Source organism: Pituophis catenifer, unplaced genomic scaffold (genome assembly GCF_029215685.1).
Source record: "Pituophis catenifer annectens isolate HBS135680 unplaced genomic scaffold, rPitCat1.0.hap2 SCAF_1, whole genome shotgun sequence".
NCBI classification, from domain to species: Eukaryota; Metazoa; Chordata; class Lepidosauria; order Squamata; family Colubridae; genus Pituophis; species Pituophis catenifer.
This window is the reverse complement of record NW_027256881.1, coordinates 148,792,465-148,811,131: the sequence shown is the minus strand read 5'-3', so window position 1 is coordinate 148,811,131 and position 18,667 is coordinate 148,792,465. Positions and strand designations below refer to the sequence as shown.

General features: G+C 39.4%; 1 protein-coding gene across 1 annotated transcript in view; it reads right to left on the bottom strand.

The window, feature by feature from the left end:
- The window catches only part of PLCB1 (phospholipase C beta 1), a 508,980-nt gene that overhangs the window by 150,660 nt on the left and 339,653 nt on the right, over nucleotides 1–18,667 (bottom strand). Inside the window, exons 8-9 of the mRNA XM_070956289.1 lie at nucleotides 15,685–15,785; nucleotides 9,579–9,745 (exon numbers count right to left, since the gene is read on the bottom strand). Coding sequence (XP_070812390.1) covers nucleotides 9,579–9,745; nucleotides 15,685–15,785 — 268 coding nt within the window. The remainder of the gene's footprint in view (nucleotides 1–9,578; nucleotides 9,746–15,684; nucleotides 15,786–18,667) is intronic.

The window sequence follows — 18,667 nt, the reverse complement described above, 5'->3', positions numbered from 1 at the left end:
AAATTTTAAATTTTTAAATTTTAAATTCGTCTTTTTATAGGGGTATGGGTAAGGCATTTTAAATTGGGGAGCCATTTTAGATTTAATTCTGTTTTAAACGTATTTTAATTGTTTATATTGTATGTTTTTTAACTTTGGCTGTGCACCGCCCCGAGTCCTTCGGGAGAGGGGGCGGTATAAAAATCTAATAAATAATAAATAATAATAAAATAAAAAGCTAAAAAATATATATCTAAAATATAGCACTGTGACATATGCAAAGAAGACTGGCAATACAGAGGCTATGGCACTGAGGGGAAATAGGAAGCTCTTTCTATAAAGTGTTTGCTCTATCTCTGTCTATTATTTTTGTGTTAATTTTTTTCCCCTCACTATGGGATGATGTTTCTAAGGACTAACGCCAATCACTAGGATTTTTCAACATAAAAGATTCTCTTTTCTGTCAGCCTTTTCCTTTATTATTTGCCTATCTTCAGATGATCAGAGCGACTCTCATGTTATGTAAGGGCAGCTCAAGCAAAACCTGAAAGGTTTCACCCTATTGTTCTCTGGAATGCCAACAAAATTCTCAGTATCATTTTATTTTTTGATACCAATCGGAATTGAACTATTCAAGTTGAGACTTTGACAGATATCCAGGCAGACTATTCCTATGAACGTACCCTGTCTTTTCAAAAAAGAATATCTTCTTTTTCATGTATAACGTTTTTTCAAAAGCTTTCATATTTAACATCAGAAAAATATATTATTTTTCTGACAGATGGGTGCATCAAAAGACTATGGATGTGTTTAAATCACAGGCCAATTAAAATTAGTTAGAATTCTGGCTTATTTGTGAACAGGCAGTGTAATAATTAATGCAAATATCTTTCTAATTGCCTCATCCATGTTTCAATATATAGATGGCTGAATCTGTGATATGTTTACTGTTGACCAAACCAGGCACCTTGGCTTGTTCACGTCCCAAAAGCCTGAACTTTGGGTTTCTGAAACCAAAGTGAAGCTTTTGGTTTCTGACCCTGGATTGTTTTAAGTGGGATGCATCAAAGCCAATGGTTCAGATGAGACAGTAAATGAACAGGAGATGAAGAGATCTGGGATTTGACGACAAGGGTAATGCTCATTTTCTGCTACAAAACCTGACTTAATATCTTATCTGAACTCAGCTGAAGCACCTTTTGATGCTTCAATTAGCACTAACTTCAACCAAATTAAAGAAAATGTTTACATATTTTCCAATTGCAAATGCAATTCAGCTGATTGCAGAAGTTACCTTCTTTTTAGTACGTTTTGGCAATAAATAATGAGATGATGAGATTATTAATGTCTCCTGGGAGACCATTCCAGAAGGAACAAACAACATCCACATTTTTATTGCGGAATAAAATCCTTCATGATCTGCATACTCACTTCTATACATTGTTTTAGCATTAAGATTATTACAACTTGCCCTATCCAACCATAAAAAGGTAAATAAGGTCCTTCACTTATGACCACATAAGTGAGCCCCAAAGTTCTGTTGCTAAGTGAGACAGTTGTCAAGTGAGCATTACCACATTTTATGACCTTTCTTGCCACAGGTGTTAAGGGAATCACTGCAGTTGTTAAGTTAGTAACAAGATTGTTATGTGAACCTGACTTCCCCATTGACTTTGCTTGCCAGAAGGTCGCATGACCTTGGGATACTGCAACCATCATAAGTATGAGTCAATGGCCAAGCATCTGAATTTTAGACAGGTGACCATGGGGAAGCTGCAATGGTCTAAGTGTGAAAAACAGTCCTAAGTCGCTTTTTACAGTGCTGTTGTAACTTCGAACCAGTGGTGGGTTTCAAAATTTTTTACTACCAGTTCTGGGTGTGGCTTGGTGGGTGTGGCATGGCTTGGTGAGCATGGCTTGGTGTGTGTGACAGGGGAAGGATACTGTAAAATCTCCATTCCCACCCCACTCCAGGGCAAGGATACTATAAAATCTCCATTCCCTCCCCACTCCAGGGGAAGGATACTGCAAAATCCCCATTTCCTCCCAATCAGCTGGGACTTGGGAGGCAGAGAATAGATGGGGGCGGGGCCAGTCAGAATTTTTACTACCGGTTCTCCGAACTACTCAAAATTTCCACTACCAGGAAGTGACCACACACTTCTGCAGCTGTGATACTTACTGCTATATCTGCTAGGTATTTCATGGTGAAAGGCCCTGCCAAGAACATTTCCTAGGGGACTGTTGGGACAGAGGAGAGCCAGTATTTAAACACCGACTGAAAATAAAATAATCTGCTAGGTTGAATGCCCAGCACAACATCCCCACTAGTAATACCCACTTTTTTGTCCCAATCAATGAAATCAGCAAAGTTCCAAAATGGTAGTGAATCCAAGGCTGTGCTCCTTCTTCCCAGGTCCACAGAGAATTGTTTTGTAAACTATTGTTGGTCTAATGAAATGCTTGTGGGTCAGTAATTTAGAAAATCCTTCACAATCTGCCATTTTCTGAGGTGGGACAACAGCAGCTAAAATAAGAATAAACTAAATAATAAATTAGCCGGTTTGGTCTAGTGGTCATGGCAACAGGCTAGAAACTAGGAAATTATGCGTTCTAGTCCCACTTTAGGAATGACTTTGGGCTAGTCGCTCTCCCTCAGCCCAACCCACCTCACAGGATTGTTGTCGTGAGGAAAATAGGAGGAGAAAGGGGGTATGTTCGCTGCCTTGAGTTATTTATAAAAATAATAAAGGTGGGATTAAAAAAAACTTTAATAAATAAATAAATAGGTTTCAAGAGCAGGACTCTTGAGCTGAGTGGTATATCACAATGTGAGTAATCCTAGAGCCATCACTCCATCTTGCCTTCTTAAAATGGTGCTTCAAACTTTAATGTCCCCTTTTTATCAACAGTTGTTACTGACATAGGTTACTGGCTGTTTTAAAATTATTAAAAAAAAGCAAATTAAAAAAATTGTTTACAGAAATGCCTTTCCTTCTAGAGATGCTGTTGAATAAGCATAAAAATGTCATCTTGAGAAAACACTTTATCTATTAGTGCTGATGTGGTCCTTCCTTAAACAAAATCTCCAAGTTAAACTCTGTGGTGATTGGCACTGGTATCTGGCCCATTAAAAGAGGATCTGTATGATAATTCTTGCCTTCTTTTTCCCTTCTAGATTTCTGAAGCTGACTAAATGACAGAGATAAGTCATCTTTGAGCCACATACAGTACCTGTGTTGCCCCTCTTATTAAGAGATACTGGGTCCACTGGTTCCTTCTCTTATATAGTATGAGAGATATAGAAGTATACATTACACACACACACACACACACACACACACACACACAGAGAGAGAGAGAGAGAGAGAGAGAGAGAGAGAGAGAGAGAGAGAGAGAAGAGGGGGGGGGAGAGAGAGAAATATTATCTGTAGTCCCCTACCTGAAAAAGATAGGAATATCAGTGGATTTTGTCTACCTGAACCAAAAAAGCTAGGCCAATGACCTTGATGATCTAGTGCAGACATTACATACCTGAGGGAAAGGGACCAGCCATTGTGACCTCACACTGATGTTATCTGCCTGAAGGAAGGACATTGGCTATTAACACCACATTGATGCTACTTGCTAGAAAAAGTCTGACTTACACTATCAGAAACAGAAAGGTCTTTCTTTTTGGGGGAAAATGGACATTTTATTATAGCCTTAAACTAGGAGTCAAATGTAAGTATTCTTTATATCCTGGGAAGAAGCATTGAAAAGTCATTCTTTGTATACATTTGTGTTTTCCTTTCTTTTTCTTTAGATCTTTTCACACTTTTACTCTTATTCTCTTTTTATCATTTCTCTTACCGTTGTTTCCCCCAAAATAAGACCCTGTCTTATATTTTTTGGAACCCTGAAATAAGCGCTTGGCCTTATTGCCATGCACTCAAAAGCCCGATTGGGCTTATTATCAGGGGATGTCTTATTTTGGGGGAAACAGGGTATTAGTTTCTCTTGTTAGCTGTTGTTATAGGTGTATGCTTATAAAATGTACTGAAGTGTATGCTTATAAAATGTACTAAAATGACTTGATGAGAAACAGAGGGGGTCTTACACCATCAAAAGTAAAGAGAAAAACTGATTTTTATTTCATATCTTTCCAGAAAGATATTTGGTTCAAATAACAATGAAAATTAAAGAAAATATTCCATTTCTAGCCATATTTATTTTCCTCTTGCTAGAAAATAAGGCATTGGGCCATGATGTTGGATGAGCCCACCTTGGAGTTCTTTATTATGTTACTTCATTGCACCTAAGAGTTTTCTGTTGCTTTGAATTTATTTTTATGTTGATTTTTCTTTATTATTATTTAAAGTCATGTGTTGAATGGGTAGCTATATAAATTTAAATAATAAATAAAAACAAAAATGGCAGTCTTCTCCAAGATGCCTTCCAGATATGTTAGCATCTCATTTAGAATGTGCCAAGTTAGGAAATGTTTCTTCCATAGGAATCAAAGGAAAGGAAAGAGATAACGTTCTTAATTCAGAAACGTTATGAAAACAGCTGTAAGAAGCCAAAGTGAGAATCAAGATTTCTACACAATTGCAGGCAAGGCAGTAATCTCCTGTCTGAACAGAAGAAAGCATACTTCAATGAGGAAATAGTAAAATCTCTTATCATTTCAGTTGGAAAATCCAGCCTTAATCTCTACCCTTTCAAAATACAGCTAGCAGTAAAAAGGAACAAATCTCACCATCAAAAATACTAAAGAAACCTGTAGCATGAACTACAAATCTCTTGCTATTTGTTAACTCATAGCACAGATGTTTCATTTTACATTTCAAACTTATCTTCTTGATCTTTTTAATTAACTAATGTGAAGTGCTTTAGCTTCTAGCTATTTGAGAACTGCTACATAAACAGTCATGAGGATTTCACATTACAATAAAAGCTTTTATTAAACTCATAAGTTAACCTCATTAACAGGGACACTTGGTGTAAAGAAATGGAAGGCAATTTATTATCTATTGATACAGAAAGTATTCAAAGATTAAATCTAGTGATAACAAATAACTCTGAGCTTTGCAATGGACCGAGAATAGATTCCCATTTCTTTCTTCATAATAAACTGAATACTTAGAGAGCATTCATGTCAAGCATTAATTCTAGGCTTTCAACAGGCTGTAGAAAACTTATGACTTCTCAAGTTAGGGTTATTAGAGCTGATACGATCTTTATAAAAATGAATTTAAGAAAAAATATATAAGAAAAATGGATCAGCTTAGCAGCAATCTACTTGAAAAAAGAAGAGAGAATGCAGGAATGTAAGCCCTTATTTCGTGCCATTCCCACCCACCCCCACCCCCCAATATATAAGATCCATGTGAATAGAAATTCCTCTCTCATGCAGTAAGCTCTAAAGCACAGCAATATTTTCTAATTGCTTGATGAATCAATTAGTAAAAGGAGCCTTGGTGGTGCAGACTCCTCCAAAAAGTCATCAAAGCTTAGCCCTGCAAGTTGTACTTTCATGGGGCCCTCAGTTACTATGAAGTATGACTTACTTGGGATGAGATTTACATCAAACACTGTATTGAAAATCGTGTTGCATTATTAAAGTATATTCCAAGTGGAAAAACCGGGCCTCCCATGCTTTGTACTTCTGGTAGTGTGGCCTACTGTCAAGAAAAGAGACACACCTTTCCTTCCAACTGAGAAGAGGCAGAATCATAACTGCTTTTTCTTATTAGATGCATCACTGAAAGTTTGCATTCATTTTCATCTGTGCTTTTAAAAATAACTACCCAGAACACTAAAAAAAATTGGTAAAGAAATAAAGAATAAATAAATAATAATAAAGAAATAAATAATAAAGAAATAAAGAAATCATCAAATATAAGCTAAAATAATATATTAAATAGAGAAGACTGAAAGTTGAAAGTTGTACCATTGTACTGCAAGGTACGAAAAGATAGCTCCATGTAATTAGGTCTGTACCATTTTTCACCTGATGTGTGGTTGAAATACAACTTCCAGCAATCCTAGCTAGCACCTGGTTCTCAGTCCTGGACTGTAATATGAATTAACTGAGGTTCAATGCCTTATGACATGGCTATAGCAGGTTTGTGAACAATATTTATTTGTATAAGAAGGATTGGAAGTTATAGCTCATTATAGTTCATATTCAAAAATTGTTCCCGAAACGTAAATAGATTATCATCACTTATAACAATTCCAGCATACATACTGCTCTTGTACTTGCTCCATTGCCATACAAAAATTCCTAGAGAAATTTGTATAATGACCTGTTTTTTTTTTTATTAGCATACACAGGCCTTTTCATCGGATTTTGCCAATACCAGAAATTATATGTACAATACTTTCATCAGAGTATGCCCCATTGTGCATGTATGTGGGATAAAATAAAGCCTTGACAATAGTTAGCTAAGATAGCTATGTTAAAGCTACAGTAAATCATTCTACCTCACCTTGGTCTTGCTCAGAGGGAGCTTATGCAGAAAGCTTTTTAAAAATTGAAGCTTTTGTTTATTGATATTCCAGGGACTTTGTAACACCTGAGTTGCGTTACTTAATAATTTTTTTAAAAAAAAATGTGTATGCATTTCTTTATTGATTTATAATTTCACTCCACATACACACCCCTTCAACTCTGGTGGGAATTGAAAGCAGCTTACAAAATTTCAAAACAAAAACAAAATAGAAAAAGTTGAAATCCAGGTTGAAAAATAACAACAAAATAAATACTAAAACCATCTAAAACTTGAGAGCCTGGATGTTGATCAATTTCTTAAACATTGAGAGAAGAGGGGGTCAAACGCCACTCCCCATGGAAGATACTCCACAGTTCTTGAGCGGCAGATAAGAAAAGGTCTTCTTGGAGATGACAGAAAACCTGAGTCTGATAGCAGAACATAATCTAATTTGCTGATATTAAGAAGTAGACAGTCTGACAATGAGACAGATAGTCTTGTACAGCTTAAACCATTTAAATTTTGAATGTGTCGAGTAAACCAACTGCTATTATCAAGGATAGCCAACAATGACAAAGATTGTTCTTCCTGTTTAATCATAATAGTTCAGGGTTTTCTAACCAAGTGCCCTTCAGGTATATGAGACTTAAATTCCCACAATTTCCAGTCATGTTGTTCTGGTAAGAAGAAGAGTTTATAGTAGGAAAGCAGCTCAGTCTTGGAGAGTGGGCTAGGAGGGAGAAAAAAAAAGGAAGATTTTACTTTTAAAGTTGGTTTATCTAAGGGGGTGGCAGAGAGGCACTTTACTGCTAGTGAAAGAGATCAGAGAGCCAGTTTGGTGGGGTGATTAAGGCATCACACTATAAACCTGGAATTGGTGAGTTACTCCCAGTTACTCCCTCAAGGAAGGAGTCAATAACAAACCACTTTTTTTTTATAAAAACGTGCCTATGAAACTGCAGGGACTATTTTTTATAGATGGCATCTAGACCCTAAAAAGTTAGCTTGTATGTATCCAAATTTGCAATCCAAGTGTTGGAGATGTGAGTGTGATGATACCACGTATTATCATATATGGTGGACATGCAAAAAAATCAAAGCATTTTGGATAAAAGTATTGTGGATTATGCAAAATATTCTTAAAAAGAAGATAAAGTTTACTCCACAGCTGTTTTTGCTGGGTATAATTACAGATTGTACGGTTATAGAGACTAATTTGATTTTAAATTTAATAACCGCAGCAAGACTTTTGGTGGCGCATTATTGGAAGAAGGAAGACTTGCCTACTATTGAAGAATGGACACTAAAAGTAGTGAATTTAGCAGAGATGGCCAAAATTTCAGCATATTTAAAGGACCATTCAAATGAAAAATATATTTTGGAATGGAGAAGATGGATTGACTATATTCAAAACAAATATCGGATTAAAAAGTTTCAAATAGTTTATGAATGAATAAAGAGATTTTAGAAAGTATTTAAATCTAGTCATGTAAAAGGGGAGTTAAAAGTACAAGAGGGAGATAGGAGCCTATAGATAGTTAGCATATGTTAGTATATGATTGTTAAATGCTATACCCTGTATTTTGCTCTGGGAAGTTGGGCGGGGGAGGGCTGGGGAGGGAGGGGGGAGGTGAGATGGGAAAATATTTGTAAAATTTTAAAAATTTTTTTAATAATAATAAAAAAGAAACTGCAGGGACTAGTAAGGCAGTCACCAGTACAGACAGGAAGGAAGGAAGGAAGGAAGGAAGGAAGGAAGGAAGGAAGGAAGGAAGGAAGGAAGGAAGGGAGGGAGGGAGGGAAAGGGAATATCTAAGAACATTCCGAATTTAATAAAGTCCTTTTCAGGACTTTAAATGGTTGAAAAAAAAATTCAACCATTTGTTGGGAAGTTAAAGTACTAAGAGAGAAACAAAAACACATGTAAAATCCCACTTTTAAAATTAAGACATTTTGGCTCAGTAGGTCTCAAAAACTAAAGTTGAATTAGCCTTTTGTTAATTGGCTCCCTTTCAATGACGCTTCCTCTCCCATACCTAATCAGCCTGTGACTCTATACTATTGTTATGGAATCGTTTCAAAAGCAAGGAAGCCTGCAAAATACCCTTAATGAAAATCATAAATACAACATTATGTTAAAACGCCAGGCTCTTGCAATGCATATGCTTAGCTGAATATAAGCATAGAATCTGGCAGAAAGCCCAGCTTTGGCCAATAAAATGATTACTGATTTCCCTAAAAGAATACCTTTTCCCAGGAGATGATGGAATGCACTTCTATCTGTTCAGAAGCCCACTTAGCATAACTACAGGTAGTCCTTGACTTATGACCACAGTTGAACCTAAAATTGCCATTGCTAACCAAGGAGTTATGAAGTGAGTGTTGCCCAGTTTTATAACTCTTCTTTGCCACAGTTGTTAAGCACGCCAGTTGTAAAGAGAATTAGGTTGTTGTTAGGCAAATCTGGCTTCCCCCATTGACTTTGCTTGTTGGAAGCAGCTGGGAAGGTTACAAACAGTGACCTGGAGACAGTACAATTGTTATAAATACATGTCGGTTGCCAAGTGCCTGAATTTTGATCATGTGATGCTGGGGACACTGCAACAGTTGTATGTAAAATGGTTATTAGGTCACTTTTTTTTCAGTGCAGTTGTAACTTTGAATGGTCACTAAATGAATGGTTGTAAGTCGAGAACTACCTGTAACATCTTCCCAGTACAGAGGAAACTATACTAAAACCACCACCGGGATTATCAAGCAACAGAAATCTTTTGCTGCAACTCAATGATATAAGGATGGTTTTCTATATTAACCCGCCCCCCTCCCACATAGAGTATGCTCCCCCCTGCAGTTTTCAAACTCTAGTAAATTAATTATTGTCCTGGTGATTACATTTACATTGCCCTGAATAATCTATCCTGTGAAGTGAAAAGCAACAGGGAAGCTTAACTTGCTTTGTTCGCTCAACAAACGTATTTAATCTGTAACCACTGAAAAATCTTAAACAGGCATGCTAATAATGTCATTGAATATGAACTGGTATGTGCCACAAGGCATATATGTCCACTGTAATTGCTTGGAGCCCGAACTGTAATATAGAAGAAAATGACAAATACTGACCTTTCTTTGCCAAACTATTATTGGGTTCATATTTTTCAATCAGTTGTTGAACCTGTTCCTGCTTCAAGGGCGGATAGAGAATTTCATTTAACCGTGGGTCTCGTTGCTTGAAGTTTATAAATTCCATCATCTGGTCAACAGTTAGATACGGTCTGCTCTTTGCCCCTCTGATAAAAAGAAAAACCATCAAAACATTAAAAAAAAGAAAGAAAAGGAATGTGAGCAAGCATCCTATATATCTCCTTCTGTTATGTTTCCTGGATGAGCTAATACACACGAGAACAAGCTCTTGAATGTGTAGGCTCATACCGATAATGGACTAGATGTTTGATTATATTCCATTTTATTGAGCTTTATGTAACTTCCTCCTCTCTCCCACATTTTATTAAGACTGGAAGGGATGGAGTACACTGGTAAGGATGATAAATCTATAACTTGAGGATTATCTCTAAGCCTGAAGCTACAATGCAGAGAAGGTTGATACGCTGAACAGTTACTCTCAATTTTATTGGATCTAAAGTAAGTGTTGTTCCTGAACATCTGTGGCACCTCTGGAGTGGGCATTGGTCGGAACCCTGACAATCTGCCTTCACTGTCTTGCTTATAGAAAACATAAAATAGAATCACAAAAATCACCCTCTTTGTCCCTTTACAATCGAATCAGAATGTAAAAGGAACCAAAAAAACCCCACCAGAGATAAATTACATGTTATGATTTTTTTGCTTCTCTGGGGCTCATGGATCTAAGTGAAAGGCATTGGACAAAGCACATATTAATTGGGCACATATGAATCTTCCTAAATTTTAATCTTAAAAAGGAACAGGAAATCTCAAACCAACAAAACAGAAAACTGTTAGTTAGGCAGTTGATTATCAATAGTAGCTTTTGAACTTTTTTTTTAGCCAGTTTACTACTGAACCAATTTTTAAGTTTGCTAAATTAGATTAGATAATAACAGAGGAATTTAATAATAAAGATCTGCAATGGATGCAAATTAACATGGATTTTGATCCCCTAGCACAAGCTTCTGACACCTTTTGGTGGTCAAATTTCTTCAAAACATTTTCTAGGGCAACAAGTGTCACAAGAGGAACAGTGATCATATGAAACAAATAGTACCAGAGTTATATATTCTCCCATTCTTATAGAAAGGAAGTTCTCTGCTGTTTTTCAAGCTAATTAGCCACTTTTCGGATTTTCACTGTTTTTTGTTTACATACGGAATATGTGAAATTGAATACTGGTTCCTCCGACCACACGTTTCCCAAACCTGATTTGTAAGATGTGATTCTTTTGTAAGAATCTCATCAGATCAAACTCATCAGACCCTCATTGGTTTGCTTAGAGCAGCCACTGTCACAAGTTCATATTTGCAAATAGGCCTGCCACTTTTCCTCATATCATCATCAAATAGCATCAGGACATAGTGGCACAGAAGCAGCATCTAGCAACATCCTTTAAGAAGAAAATAAGAGTGTAGAGCTATTGCTAAAACATCAGAAAACCAGACTGGAAAATTCTATGTAACTCACAACGCATGAGAAAAGAATATGTGTATTCTTGGGAGGGGCAGATATGGTGGGAGCAGGGGGTCATATCACGTGGTGGGGGCGTGCACTCGCTATCTTCGAGCGGTGGCACGCCCCGGTCCCCAAAGCTCTTCTCATTCCCCAGGTTGCACAGACTCTCAGGGCCTGAGCCTTTGGCTGTTGTTGTGCAATGCCAGGTCCATGGTAAATAAAGCCCCCCTCATTTGCGATCTTATTCAGGAGGGGGGAGCGGACCTGGCAGGTATTAGGAGACCTGGTTGGGCCAGGAGGGAGGGGTTCCCCTCGTGGATATGTGCCCACCAGGCTTCCGCGCATTCCATCAGCCAAGAGCTCAGGTAGGGGCGGGGGTGGGTGGTGGCAGTTATTATAAAGGAAGGTCTTGATCCAAGGGAGACCACTATACCGCAGATAGCCAGATGTGAGTCCCTTTTTGTGAAGTGGGGTCATGGGGTGCAGATGGGCCTGTTGATCACGTACCTGGCTCCCTGCCACGTGGCAACGGCCCTGCCCGAGCTGCTCAACGTCATAGCCGGGGTGGCGGTTGATACCCCCAGGCTTTTGGTCATGGGGGATTTTAACCTTGGTAGTACAGTGGTTTAATGCACCCTGTAATTAACACAGCTGCCTGCAATTTCTGCAGGTTTGAATCTTACCAGGCTCAAGGTTGACTCAGCCTTCCATCCTTTCTAAGGTAGGTTAAATGAGGACCCAGTTTGTGGGGGCAATAAGCTGACTTTGTATAAATATACAAAAGTATGAAGGCTATTGCTTAACGCATTGTAAGCCGCCCTGAGTCTCCGGAGAAGGGCGGCATATAAATCAAATTAAAATAAAAATAAAAAAATAAAAAAACCTGCCATCTATCAGTGAAACGTCTGGGGCGGCTCGGGAGTTCATGGCTTCCATGACGGCCATGGACCTGACTCAGTTAATTCATGACCCTACTCACATGGGTGGGCACACTCTGGACTTAGTTTTTGTCTCTGGTCAGTGGTCGAGTGGCCTTGATACAGGGGATATAGTCATTGAACCCTTGTCATGGTCTGACCACTCGCTCCTTCGATTTTACTTTCTAACCACTACACCGTGCCACAGGAGGCGGAACCGATTAGGTGGTTCCGTCCCAGGCGCCTGATGGATCCTGATAGGCTCCAGATGGAGCTTGGGCCATTTCCTGAGACTCTGGCTCATGACTCGGCTGAAGACTTGGTGGCCGCCTGGGATAGTGCGGCCGCTGGGGCTTTGGACCGCATCGTGCCTTTGCGGCCTCTGACCCGGCACCGAACTCACCTAGCTCCTTGGTTCTCCGAGGAGCTAAGGGAGATGAAGCGCCGGAAAAGATGCCTGGAGAGCGGTTGGAGGACCAGCCGTTCCGAATCTGACCGAACACTGGTGAGGTCTCATATTAAGACCTACCTAGTGGCGATAAAAGCGGCAAAATCTAGCTATTTTTCCGCTCTTATCACCTCAGCAGATAACCGCCCAGCCGCCCTGTTTAGGGTGACCCGCTCCCTCCTCCATCTGGGAGCGCGGGATGATCCCTTGCATGGTCAAGCTGAGGATTTTGTGCAGTATCTGCATGATAAAATCGCTCAGATTCGGGAAGGCTTGGCCTCTGACTGGGTAAGTTCAGATGGGATGATTGAGGCAGGTCTTGAGAGTGTTATCTGGGAGGAGTTTGATCCTGTGGCTCCCGAGGACATGGACAGGATTCTGGGACGGCTGAACGTGACATGTTTATTGGACCCGTGTCCCTCCTGGTTGGTGCTGGCTTCCCGGGAGGTTACACGAGGCTGGCTCCAGAGAATTATTAACGCTTGAGTGAGGGTGTCTTGCCGGCTGCCTTGAAAGAAGTGGTGGTGAGGCCCCTCCTCAAGAAGCCCTCTCTGGATCCGGCTGTTTTGGTTAACTATCGTCCAGTCTCCAACCTTCGTTTTGTCGCAAATGTTGTTGAGAGTGTGGTGGCGCCGCAGCTTCCGCAGTACCTGGATGAAGCTATCTATCTAGATCCACTCCAGTCTGGCTTCAGGCCTGGGCACAGCATGGAAACAGGATTGGTCACGTTGATGGATGATCTCTGGAGGGCTCGGGGTAGGGGTTGCTCCTCTATCCTGGTCCTGTTAGATCTCTCAGTGGATTTTGATACCATCAACCATGGTATCATGTTGCGCCGGTGGGAGGGGTTGGGGGTGGGGGGCACCATTTTGCAGTGGTTCTCCTCCTATCTCTCTGACCGGTCACAATCTGTGTTGGCAGGGGGGCAGTGGTCGACCCCGAGGTGCCTTGTTTGTGGGGTGCTGCAGGGGTCAGTCCTCTCGCCTCTCCTGTTCAACATTTATGTGAAGTCGCTGGGTGAGATCATCCGTGGCTTTGGGGTGGAGTTCCATCAGTACGCTGATGACACTCAGCTGTACATCTCCACCCTAATGATGCCCTTGAAGTGATGTCCCGGTGCCTGGAGGCCGTGTGGGCCTGGATGGGGAGAAACAGGCTATGACTCAACCCTTCCAAGACCGAGTGGCTGTGGCTTCTGGCGTCCCGAAATAGCCAGCTGGTGCCATCGCTGGTTATTGGGGGTGAGTCATTGGCCCCCACAGAGAGGGCTTGCAACTTGGGTGTCCTCCTGGATGCACGGCTGTCTTTCGAAGAGCATATGACGGCCGTGGCCAGGACGGTTTTTTACCAGGTTCGCCTGATACGCCAGTTGCGTCCCTTTCTGGATTGGGACTCCTTACGCACGGTCACTCAAGCACTCGTCACTTCCCGCCTGGACTACTGCAATGCTCTACATGGTGCTCCCCTTGGGGTGCACCCGGAGGCTCCAACTGGTCCAGAATGCAACTGCGCGGGGGATTATGGGAGCGATGGGATGCTCCCATGTGACACCCCTCCTGCGCGAGCTGCACTGGCTTCCTGTGGTCTTCCGGGTGCGCTTCAAGGTGTTGGTGACTACCTTTAAAGTGCTCCATGGCTTAGGGCCTGAGTATCTACAAGACCGCCTTCTGCTGCCAATAGCCTCCCATGGGCCAGTACGCTCGCACAGAGAGGGCCTCCTCAGGGTGCTGTCGGCCAGACAATGTCGGCTGGCGACCCCCAGGGGGAAAGCCTTTTCTGTGGCGGCACCCGTCCTGTGGAACGACCTACCCCCAGAGATATGTATGATCCCGGATCTCCGGACTTTTTGTCGGGCCCTTAAAACTCACTTATTTCATCTAGCCAGGCTGGCTTGATCCCATCTTTCGGTTTTAATTCGTAATTGATTTTATTGGGGTTTTTTTAAATTGTGGGCCGAAACTATTTAATATCTTTTTAAATTGTTTTAAATTTTGTATGCTATGTTTTTACCTTGGCTGTTCACCGCCCTGAGTCCAGCTGGAGAAGGGCGGTATAAAAATCAAATCAAATAAATAAGTAAATACATGTGTAAAAAAAAGTGCTGGCACCAATTTTTAAAAATTGGAGGACTTTTGAGAGGGAAGATACAAAATACAGAACTTGAAGAGAGTGTGGTAGCAGAGACAAGAATTTAATTCTTTGTGCAACCAGAGTTGCTCCATTTCAATTATGTCCTCCTCCGATTTTCTTTCCCTCTCTCCAGATAATTCCAAATATATCCACATTGCTGTCAGTATTCTCTTTCATGCATCTACAGTTAAAGTCCCTCTAAATTCCAAGGAGTTCCATACCAAAGGCATGAATATTAAAATCATAAGAAAAGGAATACATTTGATGTTCACTCTTAAACTGTTTTGGGTTTTCCATAATATTAGAGTATGAAATAACAGCAGCTCAGCTGTCAATTGAATTTTATATTGAATGCAAGCACTGACAATAGGCACTGTATTACACAGTCTTGTGACTTATCTTTTTGCTATGTTGAAAAGATCACCATGGTACGCACTGGGTACTTCCTGACTGTTTAGTTTAACTGGAGTTCAAACTAGTATATGCCGGAAGATAAACATCATCTGACAGTTACATTCCATTAGGAATATTGTATTATTAATGTTCAAGAGATCAACAAAAGAGCCTTACAGAGAAACATTCTGAAACATTAATGTATCAGAACAGCTGATACATTAAAATAATAGCCAAAATATCCCAAACTTTGGTTGATCAAAAGATGATGCTAGAACTAGAATAAAGCAATTTGCCATTGGTAAAAAATATTATAACAAATACAGAAGTGAAGAAAAATGTAGGTTTCTATAACTCAATTGCAAAATCAAAAACTCCAAACTCGATTGCAGAAAATAGGACTGCAATCAGGGTGGTCAATGCCTGGAATGCATTACCTGCCTCTGTGGTCTCATCTCAATACCCCCAAAACTTTAACCTTAAACTGTCTACTGTTGACCTCACCCCATTCCTAAGAGGTCTGTAAGGGGCATGCATAAGAGCACCAGCGTGCCTACCATCCCTGTCCTAATATTCCTTTTTACTCTTACTGTTTTCATGTATTCAAACTATGTTTATACTTTTATCTGTTACCTTATATATGCTTGACAAATAAATAAATAAATAATAAATAAGTAAATAAATAAAAATTCCTTACAGTTCTAGGAAGATGTGATCAATTTCAGGCCGAGGACAGAAGTTGCTCAAAAACTCCCTGTATATTTCTGGAGTGAAGTCCTCTTGGGGAATTGAATCATTCTGGAGAGGAATTAAAATACAGCATGTAATGATTTCTCAAAGTTGTTGTTCTTTTTCAGTTGTTCAGTCTTTCTCAAAACTTTCAATCTGCTAACAGTTCTACTACATTTCTTCTAATTTACTTGGCTCCTGTATCTCCTTGGAGTTTTGCTGAATATTTGTTACAGATTGAAAAGCAAAGCCAAAGGCTATACATTGAATTAATCTTTAATAATGGTTACGGACCAGAATTAAAAATTAAAATGTTAAAACAAAACAAAACAAAACAAAACAAAACAAAACAAAACAAAACAAAACAAAACAAAACAAAACAAAACAAAACAAAACAAAACAAAACAAAACAAAACAAAACAAAACAGAAGATATAACAGTATATTAGAGTTAGTGATGAGGTCACCAATAAGCAGCCAAAATCTGCCTACCGTGTTTCCCTGAAAATAAGACCCTGTCTTATATTTTTTTGAACCTTGAAACAAGCGCTTGGCCTTATTGCCATGCGCTCAAAAGCCCGATTGGGCTTATTATCAGGGGATGTCTTATTTTGGGGGAAACAGGGTAATTTTACAGACAATGTAGCAGAATTTAGCTATGTTCAAAGAAACCATATTATAATGACCCAAAAGTAACCGCTGTACTTATAAGGTATCAGAATTTCCCAGATCTTTTGTTAGATAAAGAGTTATAAAATGAGTCCATAACTGCTGTCGGGACAGCATTACAACATGCTAGGATTAGCACCCTCTGATATTTAGAAACAGTTAATATACTGTAAATGTCTCACTGGCTTGTGAAGCAAGGCCTGCCTGCTCAATAAAACAGTCTTGGATAGAATAGCCAAATCCTGTTGAATCTCCCAGTTTTTAATATGCCGTTTAAATGTACCAAATCAGTGGTGAAATCCAAATTTTTTTACTACCGGTTCTGTGGCTGGGGCTTGGTGAGCGTGGTGTGGCTTGCTGGGCATGGCTTGGTGGGTGTGGCAGGGGAAGGATACTGCAAAATCTCCATTCCCACCCCACTCCAGGGGAAGGATACTGCAAAATCTCCATTCCTTCCCCACTCCTGGGGAAAGAATATTGCAAAATCTCCATTCCTTCCCCACTCCTGGGTGAAGAATATTGCAAAATCTCTATTCGCAGACCACTCTGGAGACAGCCAGAGGTGGTATTTGCCGGCTCTCTGAACTACTCAAAATTTCCACTACTGGTTCTCCGAACTGGTCAAAATTTCTGCTACTGGCTCTCCAGAACCTGTCAGAACCTGATGGATTTCACCCCTGTACCAAATGCATGCTCATAGCCCGTCAGTAGGAACTCCTCCAAGATGTTGAAGTATTTTTAAACCCATGTTGATTTACAATTATCTTCCATAAGGGGAGTTCAGACCTGCACCCTATCTTCTTACACCCATTTTTTTCCAGTATCTTATTGTGATTCCAATATGACTTTTTGAAATTCTTCCAGCAAACAAAGTCAGCATCCTATTTTTCCTTTTTAAATGGTTCAGAGATATCTCAAACTACACTTGAATACCTTGAGACTATAGCCTTATCAGAAAAAAAAAAACCATAAAATACAATGAAAATTTGATTTAATGGGTCCATTTGAGAAGGGGTTATCTTTCAGTCTTAAAGAATGTGAGATGGGAAACCTTTAAATCAAAATTTCATAAATGTCAACCCTCAATCCAATTTGTTGTCATATAACAATGTAAAGCAAGCAGATGGAAGTGGAATATAAATTATATGTGGTGGAATTATTCAATTTCCCCACTTCAAAATTTATTTTCCTACAATCAGTAAGGACTGCAGAATGAATTGCTTGTACTGCACTATTTATTTTCTGTAAAAGTTGAAATAATATGACATTAAAATAACTTATATATCTCCAGAATAACTGCAAAGTCAAAAATCAGCATTTCACAATTAGTATGTAAAAATATTTCTACCCATCTAATAGAATCATATATAACACTCTTTCAGCTATGCTGTTAAGACCAAAAATTTACAAGTTTCCATTATTGAACAACTTTCACAAATTGGAGCACTGTATGTCATCTTGATTGCTCAAGACTGAACAGCTTCCTAACTCTCTTTTGCTAGATTTACAAAAAGAGACTACTTAAAATACGAAATAAATTTGTAACAAAGATCAACAACTGCTGGAATGGACCACAGAGAAAGACTGTCTTATGCTAAAAAAAAGAAAGAAAAATTGACTTATTTGACCATAGTTAAGAAGGGAGATGTCCTTTTGACATCTCTCATCTTAATGTGTTGTGTATTGGAGTTTGTTTTTTTCTTAAAGGAGAAATGTCTTTGGTTATGATGCTAAACTTTAGATATGGTTTATTTAAATGAGGATACTGGGACCTTTTTATGCCTTTTAAATGGATAACACCTATAGTTGAGAAACTGAGTTTTATATTTGTTAATTTTAATATTTTAAATTGGATAAGAAGATGTACCATGTTTCCCCCAAAATAAGACCTTGTCTTATATTTTTTTGAACCTCGAAATAAGTGCTTGGCCTTATTTTCTGGGATCTCTTATTAGTTTGGGGTGTGTGGAGCAAGATGGGGCTCCTCTTGCCATCTTACCTGATTTCCAGCTCTGTCTCCCTAACCCTAACCAGAGGAAATGGCAGGGACCGGCTGCACATGCGTTTAAATATTTTTTGGGGAGGCTTATTTTCAGGGAGGGCTTATTTTCAAGGGGGGCTTATTTTAGCGCATGCATTCAAAAGCCTGATTGGGCTTATTATCAGGTGATGTCTTATTTTAGGGGAAACAGGGTAATTATTTGTTTTGTTTATTACTAAAAGATGGGTTACGGAATTAAGAGTTCTATATTTGTAAATTAAAATGGTGAAAAGATTAGGAAA